At 43.8% G+C, this 19,610-nt stretch overlaps 1 protein-coding gene across 4 annotated transcripts in view; it reads right to left on the bottom strand.

Moving 5' to 3' along the window:
- Positions 1-19,610, bottom strand: part of LOC310781999 (steroid hormone receptor ERR2-like) — a gene marked incomplete at both ends in the record, with an annotated part of 42,279 nt that overhangs the window by 21,746 nt on the left and 923 nt on the right. For 3 of the 4 annotated variants that reach the window (XM_083642648.1, XM_083642645.1, XM_083642647.1), the window contains 2 exons: positions 2,320-2,436; positions 7,186-7,585. In XM_083642648.1, coding sequence (XP_083498774.1) covers positions 2,320-2,436; positions 7,186-7,585 — 517 coding nt within the window. Of the gene's footprint in view, positions 1-2,319; positions 2,437-7,185; positions 7,599-19,610 lie in introns of those variants that run through there. The other variant, XM_083642646.1, reaches the window with a different exon arrangement.

Here is a 19,610-nt window from a genome sequence, read left to right as displayed (position 1 = left end):
TATCACAGCATATTATATTATATTATATTATATCAGGGGATTAACAGGAGAAATGATCAATCACAGAGGGAGAGAGGGTTAAAAATAGGGAGACTCCCACGAAAATCGGAAAATCGAACGAAAAGTCTTGGCAGGCATGATGTCCAATATGTGGCCCTTTGCTTACTTGATCATAAGTCAGTATGGCCCTCTGGAAAAAGATGTTGCCCACCCCTGACCTAGAATCAGTCATATTATCTTATACGTTACTGATGCGTCATCTTTTCCATTTCCAACATTTTCCTAATTGACCCAGTGGGTGTCACGTTGTTTGTTATCTCTTCTCAACACTGCCCAAAATAGACGGCACCCTATAAGACACTGGCCATTTGTTTAGCTTTCACTATGTGATGATTCCTTTTCCATGGCCAGCCCTCGGCCACTCGCTCGACACTGATCTCATTACATGAAGTAGGGCAGGCCTGGATCCCCCACTGATACCACCATCAAAGCCCCCCCCCACCCCCCCCCCCCCACCTTCCCCCACAAGTCTGCAGCGATGTCCTGCGATTAAGTGCTCCGTTTCCTTTTAATTGAATGGCGTCACTTTCAGAGAATCACCTACAGCGACAACTCATGTGATGCTATAGCTCATGCTATATCTCATGTGATGCTACATCTCATGTGATGCTATATCTCATGCTATATCTCAAGAGCGGCAGGCGGTGGAGGCTACAGAGTCCAATCCTTCCCCACCGCACACGGACGGCTTAGCCGTGGCCCGCCACAGACAATACCTGGCCATTTTCCCCCCTAAGCATGCGCCTAATAAGATTCAGCTTGATTTCTGAGGCAACATTATTTGTCTTGGCTCGGGGTCAGAGCCTCGGTGTGAGATATTTAGGATTGGATGAAGACGTCAGACTGTTGCGAAAAGGTCTAGGTGGTGTGCGTGGGTGTATAAATAGGGCTTTGCAATGGGCAACACACTGGGTGACCCTCCATTCTGAGATGGCCAAACGCAGCGAGGCACATTGTGAAAGACGAGTTGTATGAGTGGAAGTCTACCAAGACCCTGACATACAATCTTGTGTTAGATTGCGGCTAACTGCCGTTGGCTTCTATTAGGAGATGTGTTCAGCGCTGGCAGAGCACAAAGCAACTGGATATTTCCATTTATATTTCGGCACATTTATGACTGTTGTGTCTCTAACTCAAGCCCATAAACAGATTCCCTAAACGCCTTTTTTAAAATTCGGATATACATATATATATCATACAATAAATGTGGATGACAGTGGGCTGAACTCCAGTATTGTGACCACTATACTTTTGTTGACATGGAGCGATAATACCTTCTAAGTGCAAACGGTTACCTCGAAAACCAAAGACTTCGTGCATCAGCTTAGATGGGTTCTTCTAGCTAGCGAAACACACACATGTAAAAAGAAAGGGAGAAAAGAACAAGAAGAAGAAGAGATCTATCGGCTAGATTTTTCCTCTGTACTCCCAAAGGTCCCACTGGAGGAGAAACAACACATGCAGGAAGTGAGGTGGGATGTTCGGAAAGCATTTAGTGGATCAATACGCCAGGCAAGAGAGGGGGGGGGAGGAGGGAGATGGAGAGAGGGATAGAGAGGGAGAGAGGGAGGGAGGGAGAGAGACACCCAGAGCCCCGAGGAGGGAAGTCTTGGGGGAACAGCGTGTGCTTTTCAAGAGTACTGTTACACTCCTCTCCTCAGTCAGACTTGGTAGGAACAACCGAGTCAGCAGGTTTCTGCGCCCATCCGAGCTCAGCGGCGAGGCGAGTGGCGAGGCGAATGTGTGGAGAGAGGCGAGGCTGGTGGCGGGTGATGTCATTGGTGTCTCCCTAAAGGCCGCAGCCAGCTCCTCTATCTGATCGCTGACCATCCCTCCAGCCTGGCCCACAGTGGCACTGTAGGACTGTGTGGGCTTTCTGTCTCAGAAGAGATACTTCTCTTCAAGACATCTGGAAACGTTTGCTCTTGATTCCGCCCGGCTCAAGAGGTTTGAGTCTGAAGTCCACATGACTCTAATGTTTGTCTTGATTCTACCACGTTATTTCGTCACTATCAGGTGAAAACCTCCTACCTCTAAAAGTGTCATCTTTTCAGGAACTAAAAAAAAAAAACAGCTTTGTTTTTCGCTTGACCACCATGCATTTCTGACATTATCCAATGACAATGGGTTTTGAAATGAAAAGCCCTAAGTTTGTAGTTTTGCCCAGTCCGCTGAAATCTCACGCATCACATCTGAAGTGGAAAGAGATAATAATGAAATAAGCCAAACAAATGACCAGCTGATAGAATTAGTACTCACCCTCTTTCAGCATGCCCACTTTGAGACATTTCATGAACCGGCAGGCTTGGCAAGACTTGCGTCTCCTTTTGGTGATCTCACATTCGTTGGTGGCCGGACAGCTGTACTCGATATTCCCTGGAGAAGATTAGGAAAGACAAAAAATAATTGTTTTCATTAATTCTGTGTGCATATTAGGGATGTAACAATAAGACTTTTCACAGTACGGTATGATACGGTATCTACCAAAATCACAGTATACGGTATTTCATGGTACAGATTTTTTCCACCCTTTTCATTAAACATACTATGGGCCATCAAAAAACAAGTATTTTGCTTTGAAGGAAAATATTGCTTTATTGAACTTAAACTAAAAATATTATGAGAATGTTTACACAAGGGTCCTCCATTATGAACTTATTTGTAGTGGCATGCGGCGCCGTGCATATTACATAACATATCACGGTCACGGTATTACGCTAAAGCTTACGGTACAATGCGGTAATGGTTTAGTTTAGTGTATTAGGATCCCCATTAGCCGCAGCAGGATGCTACGGCTATGGTACGTTTATCGTTACATCCCTAGTGCATATAAGGAAAAATTGCTTACTTAAACTTTTGCATATAATAGAACACAAAATCAAAATTGTTGTTTCTCTGGCCTGATACACCGAATCAAAATTCTCCACAACAGACACACACAGACACAAAGAAAACACAGTCACGCGCGCGCACGCACGCACGCACACACACACACACACACACACACACACATACACACACACACACACACACACACACACAAAGAAAACACAGTCACGCGCACGCACACACACACACACACACACACACACACACACACACACACACACACACACACACACACACACACACACACACCTGTCCCAAGGTGACCCCATGTGACACTCTCGAAGGAGAGGAGGGTTTAGTGGCATTTTGATGGGACATGTAAAAAGCACCTCCCTGCCCCAGAGTCCCACCCCCACTTTGATTCGGAGATAAATTAGCTTCATTAAAGCAGCGCGTCCTCTCCGCTAGGCTCAGCACGACCCCTGCTCAGCCCATCCTTCTTCACCTAAAGGATGATGGGAAAGCTGCCCTCCCACAACAGCACAAGGGCTAGGAGATGGACACACGCCCCGCCCCGCCCCGCCGCACTCTGCATCATGTTTTCCAGCAGACCCAGAGCTGTTGTTAGAGTTGCCAATCTAAGGCCCCCATATCATGTAGCAAAGCTCGATGTATTATTCAAGTCCGTCTCGACAGTTGTTGGCTCACTATGGGAAAGATTTCCTATGCAATATAATCACTCCGGTCCAAAAACAGCCAGAAAAGCAGACATATTGTATCTGCTGCCATGTTTTTTTTGGTTCTTGTTTTTTTTTAAATCTTTTTTTCCCCCCAGCTCGCCACGGTTCGGGTTAACACATTTTTTATCCGGATCATTACGCTCTCCCTCAAAAGTTGATGCGACCTCGAGCAATGACAAAACCTCTCTCTCCCAAGGATCCCAAACCCCTTGATTGAACGTTTAAACAATGTCCCGTAAGTCCAAAAGATGTATTAATGGTGCCTAAAAACAGCCAACCAGGTGTTGTCTGTTGCAGATCTGCCAGAGCTAAAACCCCCAACCCCACCACCACCACCCCACCCCCACGGCCCCCTGTTGGTCAAGGAGAGAAGGTGCCAACATTTGTCAGGATCCCTGGCATCACTGGTGCCAGCAGGGTCACATGCACAGCGGGGGGCCCGTGGCATCACTGGTGCCAGCGCGGTCACATGCACAGCGGGGGGCTCGTGGCATCATGCCAGCATGGCTGCTGCGGGTTTGAGGATGGGCGAAGCCGTCGAAACTGAGAGGTGTTAGCAGAGGGAACATTACAGCCAGTGAAGAGAGAGAGGGCTAGAGTATAGAGACTATAAGAGACGCAGTGTTGGTGTGCAGAGTAGAACAAACATTTTTTTTACAATCTTTGGCTAGCCTTGCATGTACATAAACAGTTATAGTCCAGCTCAAGCTCTGCGTGTTATAACGAGCCAATTACATAGTCCTTTGCATCTACATTAAACTAAGATATTTCTTTCTTTCTTCTGTAAATGTTTGCATGGTTATTTGCGAAGATATATTTAACATTTATGGGCTAGCAATGTTAGCCCATGTAGCCATGTTCTTCTAGCCCTGAAGATTGATTGAATGTCACGATATTATTGGTTGAAATTGGTTAGTACTGTTTTAGAGGAAGAGAACATGACTGATTTTTTCTTAATAAAAATACAAAGATGATGTATATATATATATATACACACACACACACACACACACACACACACACACACACAGTATACGTATATATATATATATATATATATATATATATATATATATATATATATATATATATATATATATATATATATATATATACATTATATATATATATATATACTTTTCATTTCTGCTCAACTTTAAGTTGTGGCCATATCCATTTAAATTGACGCAGATATTATAGCCGAATGCAAAGATTCAACAATAATAGAATAAAGGAGTAAATTCATGCATCCATTCAGTTTAGATGCAACGACTGAGGTCAAATTCACTTAGGATTTTTTTTAAATTAATTAGCAAACAAAACATGTTCTCATACAGGAATTGTATCTGAATAACAGCAACCATTGTGTGTGTGTGTGTGTGTGTGTGTGTGTGTGTGTGTGTGTGTGTGTGTGTGTGTGTGTGCGCGCGTCCGTCCGCCCGCGTGCGTGCTGGTGAGGGATGTGAGGAGCATGGGGATGGGGGGTCCAGAATAGTCTTAAATTGCCTACCTCTAAAAGCTCACTGTCGGCATACCCTCTTAGTTAATCAGGTCTCGTGTCCACCTTTATTTCTCAAAGGACATTTCAACCACTCTAATACCCTTCCTTAACCTCTCTTATTTTCCCTCTAAATTTTGATATATTATTATGCCATGCTATTATCCACGCGCTCGTCTCCACTCAGGATGGACCTCTCCTTGTCCTCCTCCTTCCCGAGGCCGGGACCCCCCTCCCTGATTACCATTCCATTAAAGGGGCTTCTCCTTTCAGCGAGTGACCATGTCCCTCGTCCCCTGTCCCTCTCTCTTTTATTTAGAGGACTCCTCCACGTCTCTCTCTGTCCTCTCCCCTTCCTCTGTTATTGCCCCCGATGACACGTGCCTGAGCTTCTAATTGCCCCCCCCCCCCCCCCCCCCATCCCTCCCCCTTGGGTGTGGGCTAGAGGGGCCCGGGGGCAAAGAACAGATCCGCATCTCCCACCCTCCTTGCCGACTTTCTCCCAATGAAATGCCTGCTTCTTAATTACAGTCACCCAACACTGATTGTTATTGACTGAAGCTCCCGGGGCTCGGGACCAATGACGGACAGATTAGGTTCATTACGGGCCTGTCCTCCACGAAGGAGAACAAGAAAAAGAAGAAGGGGGGATTTGTGCAAGACGACACAAACAAAGTCAGACTCGAGCACTATTTACAGTCCTTCAAGGTGCTTAAGTGATATTAAAATAAGTGTTAAATAGCTCTACATTCTGACAGCCATCACTCATATAGAGTGTTTGGTCAGTAACATGGAGATCCCAGTCCCTCCGCTCTGCAGTAAACAGAAAATACGTTTGTGGAATCATCTCTCCTGATTGGATAAACGTGGGAAGGAATCCTCTCTCCTGATTGGATAAAAGTGGGAAGGAATCCTCTCTCCTGATTGGATAAAAGTGGGATGGGATCCCAGAAAATGTATTTTCTGTTTACTGCAGAGCGGAGGACCAATGTTACTGACCAACCAAACACTCTATATCAGTGATGGCTGTCAGAAAGACCTATTTAACATTTATTATTTTATTTTTTATATTATTTTAATACCACTTACAGCAACATTAACTGTGTTGTTATTGAGACTGAGACACATGTAGTCTTTAAACTACAAAAAAAAATCATATCATCATATTCAATAATGATATTCAGGATATCCTTGAAATGTCAGTGCTATGAGACAATGCCTTGCAGGTCTTGAAGCAGGTCTTGAAGTGTTTTGGATAAGCACCCGAGAAGCTGTGAGCAAGTCGAGAAAGTTGTCACCAGAAGTTCATTTGTTTTATTCACCAAAGAAATGTAATCCATTTTTTCATCATCATCATCATCACTCATCAGCAGCCTCTCACATGTTAATATTGCTACATGTCCCTTAGATGCCTGCAGCACCTGAATACCTTCCATTAGGACTGCAGCTAGCAATCCGTGAGTGGATGGTGCCTTAGCCTGCTGCCTGCATGTGTGGCGAGCGGCGATGGTCACAAACACCGCATCTCAGTTTGTGGGCTATTATCTCTGTTCGGGTGATTATTGTGGAACATTACCCACACCATGGCAGAAGTGATGCCAATCGGGGAATTCACATGCAAACACATAAAATATCAGAACCCATCAGATTTACAGCTTGGGCCGAATGCCTGCTCCTAATCACCACCGCTTATTAGTCCCATAAGGGCAGAGGGTTGGACCAGCCCAGGGGAACACGTTCCACCTTTGACAGTGGATCCCTCATCAGGTCAATATGCATTTCCTGCTAATCACAAGTGTCATGGTAATGGTAATAAGAAGTATTTAGAATAATAGCACTGTGTTAACACCGTAGCTGTCTCTATAATATTATACTGTAGACAACATTGACAGCAGACCTTATTTTGCCAGCAATTCTCATGTTTTGCCGACTATAAATAAATAAATAAATAAATAAATAAATAAATAAATAAATACAATCTATTCTTGTCCATGTTTGACTGAGAGGGCGTGGCCATGGGGGATCAGCTGAGGTGAACCAGTGAAAGTGGGGAAATACCTTGTATCGTCCTTTTGAAGAAGGCTTTGCAGGCCTCGCAGGAGGCCACCCCGTAGTGGTACCCCGAGGCGATGTCACCACACACCAGGCACAGCCTCTTGGGGATGGCGTTGAGCATGTACTCGCACTTGATGGGCGAGTCGTCCGCCACGCCGGAACACTCCTCATAGCGGCGTAGGCAGGCGGCGCCGCCCCCCAGCATGCCCGGGTTGAACATTGGCGGGGAGTCGAGGGCGTGCGAGCGTCCGTTAACGGCGTTAATGTAGCCGCCGCTGGCGTCCGAGTTGCCACTGGGACTGTGGTGACTGCCGGTGTCCACTAGTGAGGAGGAGGGACTGGAGGGCTCGGTTTTGATGTAAGAACCACAGCTGGAGGAGAGGTGGCGGTCCTCAGAGGGCATTCTGGTTAGCAACCTGGGGAAACACACACAGGGCCAGGGGGGCTGCAGTCAATTTCAGCAATGATACACAATGATGCATAACATATACAACAGATACATTTTGTAACAGAATTCTCAGCAACCTGGTAATCATGGTAATAATCATGGTAATGTCTAGTACCATGCAAACAAAGATCCCCTAAAAAAAGTCATGTTTTAATATGTATATAAAATACTTTGAATGATAATTTGTGTCTGATGGTTTTTCCCACTAAAAAAGCTTAAATTATCTTGTTAAAATCCTTAAAATTGCCTAATAAAAAATTCCAAAGCAACCAATCAGGGTTATCTAACATAACTATAGCCAATAACAGCATACAAACAAGGTCTTTAACTACTGAATACTGGACAGGGATTGGCTCCAGTATTTGTGATGTCACAAATCATGCTCGTTGAAAATAGCCTTTTCATTGAGCACAGAAAAGCAGACATCATTCTGCACAGTGAAGCTCAAACATCCAACTGTAGGAACAAGAAGCAAAACAGATTGTTGACTTCAGGGGGTCTTTAAAGTCGAACTGAACCTGTTCGTCACATGCATAATGAGTCTGTTTCAGACTGAAAACATAGTTTGTCTAAGATGACAGGTTGAGAGGCGGGTCATAGTATCATGTCGATGATTTTATTTGACAATTCTGGGGACTGGATTGGGCTTTGGCCAATCCTGCCGTGTTCCGCCCCCAAATCGAGTGGGATTCAGTGTGTTGTGGCGCTCCCCTCGGGAAGAGCCTTTTGACGGGAGGAGTGGAGCTCAGCGAGCCGCAGGCAGCCAGCTGCCTTCGTGTTGCCGAGCGGAGAGTGCAGCACGTCGGCCTGGAATCTCCGAAGTGCGACCCCTGACAACCAAGCTCTCGGATGCGCGCGCCATTATCGCTGCTGTAAATACGATATCCCTGGAATGCGCGTTTTAACAAGCCAGTTACATTTCTTTGCATTCTTAGAGATTATAGTTTTTGTTTTTGTTCATGTTTCTAACAATTGGCCACGTTATTAGTTAGTTTATGGGATAGGAATTCTGCCAGATGACAGGCACTAGGCGCCATTTTCTACTTCATTTGGAAGAGAAAATTATCCAGAAATGAAGATTTGATTGACAGCTGCATGTCGTGATATGATTGGTTGAAATGGGGTAGAAATTTGATAGTACTAGGTGATGTCAGCAAACTGTACATTACTGTTATCAATGAAATCTTGAAAAATGAACTTTTGATGTGAAAAAGTGTGAAAAACTAAAGAAATTAGATTGTTGTGATTTTGTTTGCATACATTATTAAATAGGTGCACTGCATACCCAGGTATAGAAAAGAAAAGTCATTTTTGGGTTCAGCTCGACTTTAAGCATCTCAAGAGAACGGAGACACACGATATTGTTACAGCCATACACAAACATATGCTGTAAGACAAAGCAACAACAATTAAATTGTCACCATTAACTAGTCTGACACGCTGTATACTGAACGTTGCTTTCTTCCATAATCTTGTGAATACTCCATACGACATTAATCGAGAGTGATGGAGCGTGCCACTCATGCACGTAACCGGCGCATCGCGAGTTTGATAGATGATGTCGCGGACACAACCATTAATGCATTGGAATGCGACGTGATATACTACAGTCGCTGATTTCTCTCCGGCAAAATGGTAACTAACGACCATGTCAACAGAAGCCCCATACATCTCGCACACAATGCCCACAATTGGTCGGCTGCCAGGAGGTAAATGAATGAATGAAACTCCAGGAGGCTGTTAATGGACAGAGAGAGGTGTTACACTCAGCATATGCAAGATCATGGGGTAATACATGAGCCAATCAATAGTCCTGGTTAGTTTGCCAATGGACGGTGCCGGGTTACGCTGGACTTAAGTGAGAGGGTGGAGGGGGTGAGGAGGCAGAAGTGATGAGGGTGGCGGTGGTGGGGGGGGGGTGAAGTTTCCCCTGACCACTGACCTAAGGATTAGGTTCTCTAAATCCCAAGTCTAATGAAAACCTTTGGGAATAAACCGTGTTGAAGAACAATGCATTCTTATATTTAATGTTTGCTTAAATTAAAAGCAACTTTGTTTGCTACAAATGTTACTTCTATGATATTACATCTGTGCGACCAACAACAAAAGGTTCCTGGAGGACGTCCTGCAATGCTGCAGGTATTATTAGCAAATAATTGCTCTTCGCGGCAGTGGCTTTTGTATGTTATTGTACTTCCAGTAGCCCAAATAATAGAACGACCCATTCAAACAAAGCATGAAATCACAACTGGCAAGAAATCCACCTGTCACTGGACCGCTGTTAGAACTGCTGTCGCTGTCCGTCACAGTTGGTGCTGATCTTACGCAACCTCGGCTCACATGCTTGTGAAGTGTAAATATTGGGTGAGAGCTGAGGAATGCCGGGCAAAAAAAAAAAGAAAAGAAAAAAAGTCTGAAGCTAGAACACAGGAATGCAGGGCAGAGCCTCCTCAACGAGTCCCTCTGAACTTTTCGCTTTCTAGATTTGGTATTTGGGGCTATACATTTATTTGACCACTGCCCCTCCTCTTTGCATGCATGTTTAAATATACAGTAAAGCCATGAAGTCATCAGGTCCCGACAACATGAAACCTCTCTTTTAACTGCTAAGGGGTGGAGAGGGTAGAGAGAGGAGGAGATAGCCTCCACCCCAGGGCCCAGATCAGATCTATCGATTCTCTGCTTCCTTCCTGTTTCAGATGAGGCATGAAAAAATAAACCGCCCTCTTACGGGTCCCAGACATTCCTTATGCATTTTTAATCAGGCGGGACTGTTAACATAGTTTCAGATGGAGCGATACTACACTGTGCTGGTCTTGATTCAGAGGCTGTTGCGGTTAATAAAACAGTCAAAGGACTCAAGTGAAATCTCGTTAACAATCAGCATGCACCTATAGTCAATTGCAAGGTATATTTTTTCCCCATCGGAGGGAATTGGACAGAGAGCGGCGTGGTAACAGTTAATACATCATGGCAGCCAGATAGGGGGATTCCCTATGGAATAGTACATTGTGGCATATGTAAAAAGTAGTTCATTCCACACTTAGCACGCAGTAACGCTAGGGAGCTGTTTTTTGTTCGGTTTAATGGAAATTTCTAATGGGTCCTTTCAAATCTGTCGAAATGAAATAATGGCACGAACCACCAATTCTCGCAGACAGAAATAGCTTCATAGTTTCATAATTTGGTTTCCCTCCTTATTATAAAGAGACATGTGTGGAGTTTTCTTAGCGCAGCCCTGCCTCCCCCATCCGCTCCCCCGACAACACACACACACACACACACACACACACACACACACACACACACACACACACACACACACACACACACACACACACACACTCACACACACACACACAGCACCTAATATTTAATGGGGTAGTGTTTGCTCCACCGCGCAGAACAATGGTACAAAGCGAGCAGACAAGCAAGACTCATCAGACAGACGTGAAGGTCACCTGCCTTCTCTGTTCTGTCCTGCTCTTACAGGGTCCAGACGGTCCCACAATGGATGCCTCGAAGCAACAGAGGCGCAGCTTTCTGTCTGTCCACTAGGCTGAAAGAGAGCGTCTAGACGCTACTGCATGTAAAGACTATAGGGAGCACTCCAGAATGGATAATATGACCGAGTACCGAGACAGTGTCTGAGATGCCATACACACTCAGATCAGTGACCACTGTGTTTTTTTTCTTTCTCTTCCATGTAAGCCGAAGGGTGATGGGTGTGAAAATGTCCCGCCAGAGCAGCTTAAAATCTCCAATGTTTTGTGCATGTGTGTGTGTGAGTGAGAGAGAGAGAGAGAGAGCATGGGTGTGTGTGTGCGTGTGTGTGTGTGTGTGTGTGTGTGTGTGTGTGTGTGTGTGTGTGTGTGTGCGCGCTCGTGTGTGTGTGTTTTGCCATGCCTACTCATTCTGGCAGTGTTGCAGATCCCCTGCTCCCCTACATAAATCCTGACTCCATCCACCTCTATTCTAAAGCATGAAATATGTGTCCAGGCTCTGAATTTTAGCACAATAAATATTACCAGCTGCCAAAAGAATAACTGTCTAAAATGCATATTCTAAGCAATACACAACGATGACCTCATGCTATGCCTGTGCTGCACATACATAAGAAGGGGCTAAAAATCTGCTTCCCCATATTTCACAATGTATTTTTTTTTTCTTCTTTCAGCGGGGGGGAAATATTATTGTTAAGCTTGTAGCGGGGGAACACAGCGTAAATCATGGTGCTGAACACACACTGGAACATGGAAGCGCAGAAGGACAGAGGCAAGGAGCGATGCATGAAATTACTTCATTAATCTTTCTATGATAGGCTGTCCTTGTTTGGGGCAAACTCTATCAGCTTTAAACGGAGTGGCCCTTCCTGCCTGACACATAGATTACAGTGTTAGTCAGTGCCGCGACGACCGGGGAATGAATGGGAATGCGAGTGGGGGGGAGATGGGGTTGTGTGTGTTAAGTAGTAACAACAACGTGCACATGACACAGCATTGGCACAAATGAAGGTCATCAAAAAATGCATGCGTTCTAAAAAATAAATGGTGTGATTTGTATGCCACTGCAAATAATGTTGTTTTTTATACAGTAAATAGGACACATTGATCAATGTACACTGATAAGGCACATTCATTCTCAGGTCATTTGTTGGTTTAACATTATGAACTAACATCTTTATAGTAGGGATGCACAATATATTGTCATGAAAACCATATCGGTATCGGCCGATGTTAGTAATTTTCTAATATATCGGTATTGGTCCGATGAGCAAAATAACAGCAATCGGATATCGCTGTCAGCCTTATGGGCTTTTCCAATGTGTTGGAAATACAGGAAGATAATGTTTTCAAATTCAGTGTCGATATGTGTTTTTCTGTATGTACAAAATTGTATTATCATACTGTAGAAACTTGTTTTTATACAGATCACATCAACATCGGTAAATATTGGTTATCGGCCATAATAGCAATGCTAATATTGGTTATCGGCCATAATAGCAATGCTAATATTGATTATCGGCCAGAATTTTCACGCGGTGCGTCCCGACATTAGGGCATGTCAAATCTGCACACTTTGCATGCCTTCACGGTCTTTGGCATGTTTGCTCAAAGCTCGCAGTTTCCGTTGTTGCACAAACACACCTGGCTCACCGCCTCTCGGCCATGAATCCCTCCCACTTCTGATTTGGCATTACTGGTGAATGTTGCCACCCCTTACCAGGTTCTGCATGCAAGCAGTTACAGTGCATGCCAGATGTAGTCCCCCCCCCCCCTCTCTCTCTCACACACGCACGCGCACGCACACACACACACACACACACACACACACACACACGAAGACACGAACACACGAACACACACACACACACACACACACACACACACACACACACACACACACACACACACACACAGAACTTCCAGCATATGGCCTCTTCAATGTCATTGCCACAAGGAGAGATTGCATAGATTTCCCACATGGATGATGTCTCCTTACCTGGAGTATCAACCCCCATCTACATACACATCAACCACCTCCAGGAAATTGCTCTCCCTGCAAAGTCAAACACACCCCTAACTGCCTTTAAAAAGACTGGAGATGGAGGCTATGGGGCGGGGGGGGGGGGATAAATGAGTAAAGACTTAAGCCGTCATTGGGAATCGGGGCAGGGGGGGGACTCATGAGGCACAGTTACGATATTGATTTCATAAATAAACAGAGATGGCCATCGATCGTAATGTTATTTTGAATTTCAATTACTGCCCAGAAACATAACCTTCAAACGTCTGCTTCTCCACAGTAATAACATCCACTGATAATCACAAGCGAGTCTTGTCCGCCGCAAATTGGCTTTTCTCCCTTTCTCTTTGCCCCTCCACCCCCCCCCCCCGTCCCAAATGTGCAAATGACACAACTTTGCATTTGCCTAATGGTATTAGGGCATGGGCTGAATTTCAAGTGCGACTCAAGCTGATACAGTAAAGCGCTCCGGTCAATTGACACAATGCAAATGAACGCGCCGGAGAGGAATTAAGTTCACAATGTGAGACCTCGCCGAGCTACGATGAGGGCCCATTAAATTAAACATGGCTAACCCGCACTCCGTGATTAGACGCATTGTGCGAGTGGCGGTAGTGTGTGTGTGTGTCTGTGTTAATTTCACTTGATCAATAAAACAAACTCATTCCAAATTCGAAGAAAGTCCTCTCCGCCTTGCCCACGCCGGAGACCGCCAAACAACAACGCGTTCACGTTTTGAATGGCTGCATGAAAGCGACCATCTACATCCTGATGTATTCCGAGTCCTTGACAGGCTGCCTAAAGGATATATCTATATCAAGAGGGGGGTCACGACATGTAATGAAGTTATTTCTCCTCTCATGCCGTCACACAGCACCACTCTGCCACAGAGCTGGGCTGTACCCTCACAGCCGCCGTCGTCATTAATAAACATGTCACTCTGAACACGGCTGCCATACATGCACAAAACACAAGGATGCGCCTAAACTAGAGATGTTCCGATAACATTTTTCTTTGCCGATACCGATTCCGATACCTGAACTAGCGTATTGGTCATGTATCGGCCGACGCAGAGTACTGCTCCGATACCAGTGCGTTCAAAAATATACAAATATTATTATTATTTGAACTGCTGTATACTAGGCCTACTAACCCTGTATGGCTGTGATTATGATTGTTTGCTATCATTGTTGTAATGTTGTATGGCCTGGCTCAGGTTAAACCCTTTGATTTCTGGGGAAAACTGGCGAAACTACTTTTTTCCAGGGCTAATGACGTGCTACCGGATCCGTGCTCACCGATACCCGATCCAGCATTTTAGGCAGTATCGGAGGCATTTCCAATACTGGTATCGGTATCGGAAAACAATCCTAGCTTAACCGTTTTCTTTTTCGCTTCCGGTGATTGTTTTTCTTCAACTTCATTATTAAGAAAGTCTATAAAGGGCTTTAAAAGTAGAGTTGAAGGGAAGCAGCATGTTTGCTCCCCCCCACTATGTGAACACAGCCCAGCACTTGTTCACCACCTGCTCCCTCCATCCGTCAGTAGACTCAGAGGTTCTCTTGGCTTCTGGTTACTTAGATAGACCAGTCGCGCTCGATGTGACCGGTTTAACGAGGCACCCCCTGTGGGATCTTGTTTTCATGCATTCCGTCCATTCTGGCACAAATATGGCAGTGTCATTGACAATGCAGTGGTTTTGCCCATGCGGTGGTTTTTCCCATGCAGTGGTTTTGCCCATGCGGTGCTTTTTCCCATGAAGTGGGTGCAGGAAGGAGTGCTGGACGTTGTGGTAGCAGTGCAGCACTGCACCAAGTTTGGCCACTCACTCACTGCCAGCTGCAGAGTGACGTGAGAGGCTGCGAGACGCCGGCGGTCACAAGTGACAAACCCAGATTGCAGATTTCCGCTAATGTCACCGTGACTGGACATGTTTTCGAGCGATAAAAGCGCTTTCGGATCTTTTTGAAATTCAATGTAACAATGTAACAATCACACATGTACAAAGATCCTGTGACTGTTAGGCAAAAAGTGTTTGGAATTGAGCAAAAACAATAACAGCAGCAACTACCACACAGATAAAACAGGAATTGTTTCTCTACCAACCCACAAAATATCATATTAACCGTTACACTTTAACATGACTACCACTACTGTACATCCTGTTTGTCAAAGCCATCTCTCATTGATGCTGGTATTGGATTTTTACTCTTATATTATGGCTGTTTACAGTGCAAATACTGAACTTTGGCACAACGCAATATATGTCAGTGAGATCCATTTCAGCTGGTGAAGACATGGACGACCTCAAGTTACATACTATAAGGCCTGCAATCGTCTGGATACTGTATGCTCGGGGTATTAATATCTATCTATTAATTAATAAACATGTTACATTGCTTTTCAGAATTTGCACATTTAAAACACATTTTCTGGATTGATTTAATGCTATGAGATGCACAGAAAAAATACAGAAGAACAATTAAAGGTAAATTTAATCAGACCTGAGCCTCTTTGTCTAAAATTCGACTTTACTCTTAGTTCCTGACACCAGCATATCCTCAAGAAAGACAGCAGTGTCGTCGCACTCATTAATCTCTTGCAAACAGGGCAACCCACTCAGTGTGTGTGTGTGTGTGTGTGTGTGTGTGTGTGTGTGTGTTGTTTTGCTATTATTGACACCGTATAATATTTGGGAATATTTTCTCAGATGCATTATGATCATTATGCCTTATAAAGCATAACTAGCCTAATAAATGCCAAGTAAATGTCCTCCGATTCTAGACGAGATGATCTGATTCTCTTAACAGGTGTTTCCATGATATGGCACCGCTAAAATCGGACACCAGGTCAGTGTGTAATTCCATGGTCTCATCCGTGGGTGCGCACCCGTTGTGTGTGTGTGTGTGTGTGTGTGTGTGTGTGTGTGTGTGTGTGTGTGGCCACCACGGGTGCCTATGCATTGCTGTGTGTTTGCTTGGCGAGGGCACCTCCATGTGAACACCAGGTGGGACAAGAGAATAAATATAAAATGCGAATAAAATGCGGCATGGGTCTGAGTGAATGGAGCAAACTGAACATAAACTGCAGTCACCATTGTCACGGCAAATCATATTGAAAATATCAACATGTCACAGAGACATAGTGGGAGATCTATGGCTGACTCTCTTGAGATTAGCACACAATGACTTGTTGAATATGTAAAGAAGAATAACGTGGTTGGATTAATAATTAAGATTTAAAATTCCATGTGACCAGAGTTCTGGTCATGAATAAGTACATAAGTACATAATAAGTACTTTTTTATTTTAAGCTAGGCTAGATCCCCAAAATTCTCAAGTGGACTGACTGAATCCAGTGGAGGTCCCTGCAGATGGTCCAGGCTCACAACACACTCTGGTCCAGTCTTTCTCCTCTAATCCCTGCTGACAGTTGTGGGGACTTTTGGTTTTTGGTTACAGACCAGTCCCAGTTTTGTTCAAATCTGGCTCGAGAAACACTAACATTTTGTTAAAATAAACTCACTAATTCTTCAAATTAGACTACAATAGTATCAAAATGAAGATTGTCTCTTGCAGTGGTGGAATTGTTCTGTCTGTCATGGCTCAACATGCAGGTGGAGGAAACACTACTGGAGTGAAAACCTTTTAAATTAAAACATAAAACACCTTTGGACTCATTTATAACACAGAGTCACTTAAAATCATCCTTGACATGCATTCTTCCATGAGGACAAAATAGATCTGAGACCGATAAATATATATATATACAGTATATATTTTAACGCAGACAAAACGATTCCTAGCACTAATCTGAGAAGCCTGATTAGCACGAGATAGTTTGCTGGTAGTAGAACTTCTTCCCCATCCCCCTTCAGGAGAGCTGTAGCGTGAGAAGTGGCCATGACAGCCTGCAGACCTCTTGCCCTCACTAATAGGTTGGTAGTCGGGGCCAAAACCACCCCTGGGGTTAATGCCATTCCCCGAGGCCAAACCTACCTAAGCACAGCTTTACCTAGACCCAAAGACACACAATCATACACCATTTAGAGTACATTTATAACTATATGCATTTCAGGTGACACACTGTTCAACCACCTGGGTGATAATACTGCAATCTAAAGATTTTTCTTTTCTTTTATGTAAATTGTGATATACTGTAGCTAGAGAGCGAATGTTCAGTAATCGTTTAAACGTAACATTTTAACAACTAAGAAAACGGTATTAATTTGTTTCTAGAAACAGCTAGAATGAGGATAGGTGTAAAAAGCCAGTATTTGCAGAGCGAGGTGTTTTGGGGGTAATGGCCATGTTCCAGGTGATATTGCAGCGTGGACACATTGCCATATCAAGTGCTGCCCATCACATGGGACACAGACCCAACTGTCCCGCAAGAAACTGAGTGCCACACTGGATCAAACGTTCACATTCACATGTAGCCAACTGCATCTACACCTACACACACACACACACACACACACACACACACACTTCATACATGCAGGAGCTAACATACGCAGGAGCTAACATACACAGTCACACAGTCACACACACACACACACACACACACACACACACACACACACACACACACACACACACACACACACACACACACACACACACACACACACACACACACACACACACGTACAAACTCACACATTCTGTACCTGCCTCAGGGTCACCACACTTTAAGTACAGTTTATTGTTTAACTTTCTTTCAACTTCAAAGTTTTTTTTTAAACATGTGATAAGCAATAAAATAACTTTATCCTGTCTAAATTCAACTGGTGCTTTATGCTATTTTACAGCATTTAGTCTCTGGAATTGATGATTATGCAAAAAATAAGTGACCTGGGTTGTGGGACTTTTTTCCCTACTGCACTGCAATTTGCACAGGAATTGTAATATTGAATATCAAAGCTGTGAAAAGACAAGACATGGAACTGATCTATTTAAACACATTAAAATGGAATGAAATCCAGCTCAATTACAAATTCTCTCCTATACAAAACAGTGATACTATAAACACTTGGGCTTAAGCTTTATGCCAATTTCTGTCCATTCATTTAGAAATATTGTTTTGAATGAATGAGTGTGATGCTGCATTTTGAACACTGTGCAAGTGTGCATAATGTTAATTTTACATACCGTCTTTCACTGGTGTGTAGGCTACTGTTTGAAAACAGTTTGAATACCGTAGTTGACATAGTGTCTCACTTACAGTATAATCCTGATTGTTATTGCAACATAATTTTCTCTAGTCTGTGTGACAATACAAAAGCTAAACCACGTAAAAAAAAAAGGGGACAGGACAATCAACAACACCTACATGTTTAATGTCGTATGGATACAGAAAAATACTGAGTAGAGTATGGCAAAACATATACAATCTAGAGCTACAATTCTCCCCAGACCTTTCATATAAAACCAATTAGCCTACTTTCATATGTAACTGAGATCATTTAGCTGTCAGTCAGTCTCTCCTTTATACGCAGCAATAAGCTAATCTTATTTTTTAAGAGCTTCTCCCTGACACATAGCATGGCAGAAAGAGTTTCACTGCAGTTATAAACTGTATACAATTATGATACACTTGTTTAATATCGCGCACAACAGGTTTTCCTGCGTGTGCGATGTGCAGGGAGCCTCTCAGAGCTTTTTAAGCACATTTGCATTGGCTTACAGTCCTGTAAAAAGTGCTAAGCAGGTTAAACCTTTCCAATCCCATCTCCAGCTCAGCATTAAGAGGATCCCACCGAAGAGAAACCTCATCAAGTCATATTTAGTTGAAAGAAAGGGCCGCTTTCCAGGCATGCAAGCAGTCTAGCAGTGTCGTAGCGTGGGTGTTCTATAAATGTCAGTATTTCTTCAACTTGACATGCCCTAAGTTAATGCAGGCTGATAAATCACTGCAAATAGGAACTTTATATTGTTTTGAATTTGATTTAGTGTGCTTCTGTTTGGCCTGAAAACGCATACAGGCACACACACCTGATTCAGTTCTGGTGCACCACTTTATTCATTTTCAATGAGAATAAACAGCATTTTCTTTAACTTAGTGCCAGTTTGGAGGTTATTATTCCTGACTATCAATATTAATTTTAAAATCAGCATTACTTCATCGTGCAGGGCAGAAAAAGTAAATTTAAGTGTAAAAACACAATACCCATAAACATATTAATTAATTATGTGGCTACCAATTTATTATTGATAATAAAATAACAGATCAAATCTGTCCCACCACATACACTCTGTCCCCCTCTTCCCCTATTACAATCACACACTGTCTCATGCACGCACGCACGCACGCACACACACACACACACACACACACACACACACACACACACACACACACACACACACACACACACACACACACACACACACACACACACACACACACACACACACACACAGCTATAATCACAGCTTTCTTTACATGGGCC

The sequence above is a fragment of the Poromitra crassiceps genome (assembly GCF_964638095.1).
Source record: "Poromitra crassiceps genome assembly, chromosome: 9".
Classification (NCBI taxonomy): Eukaryota; Metazoa; Chordata; class Actinopteri; order Beryciformes; family Melamphaidae; genus Poromitra; species Poromitra crassiceps.
This window is presented reverse-complemented; position numbering and strand designations above follow the sequence as displayed.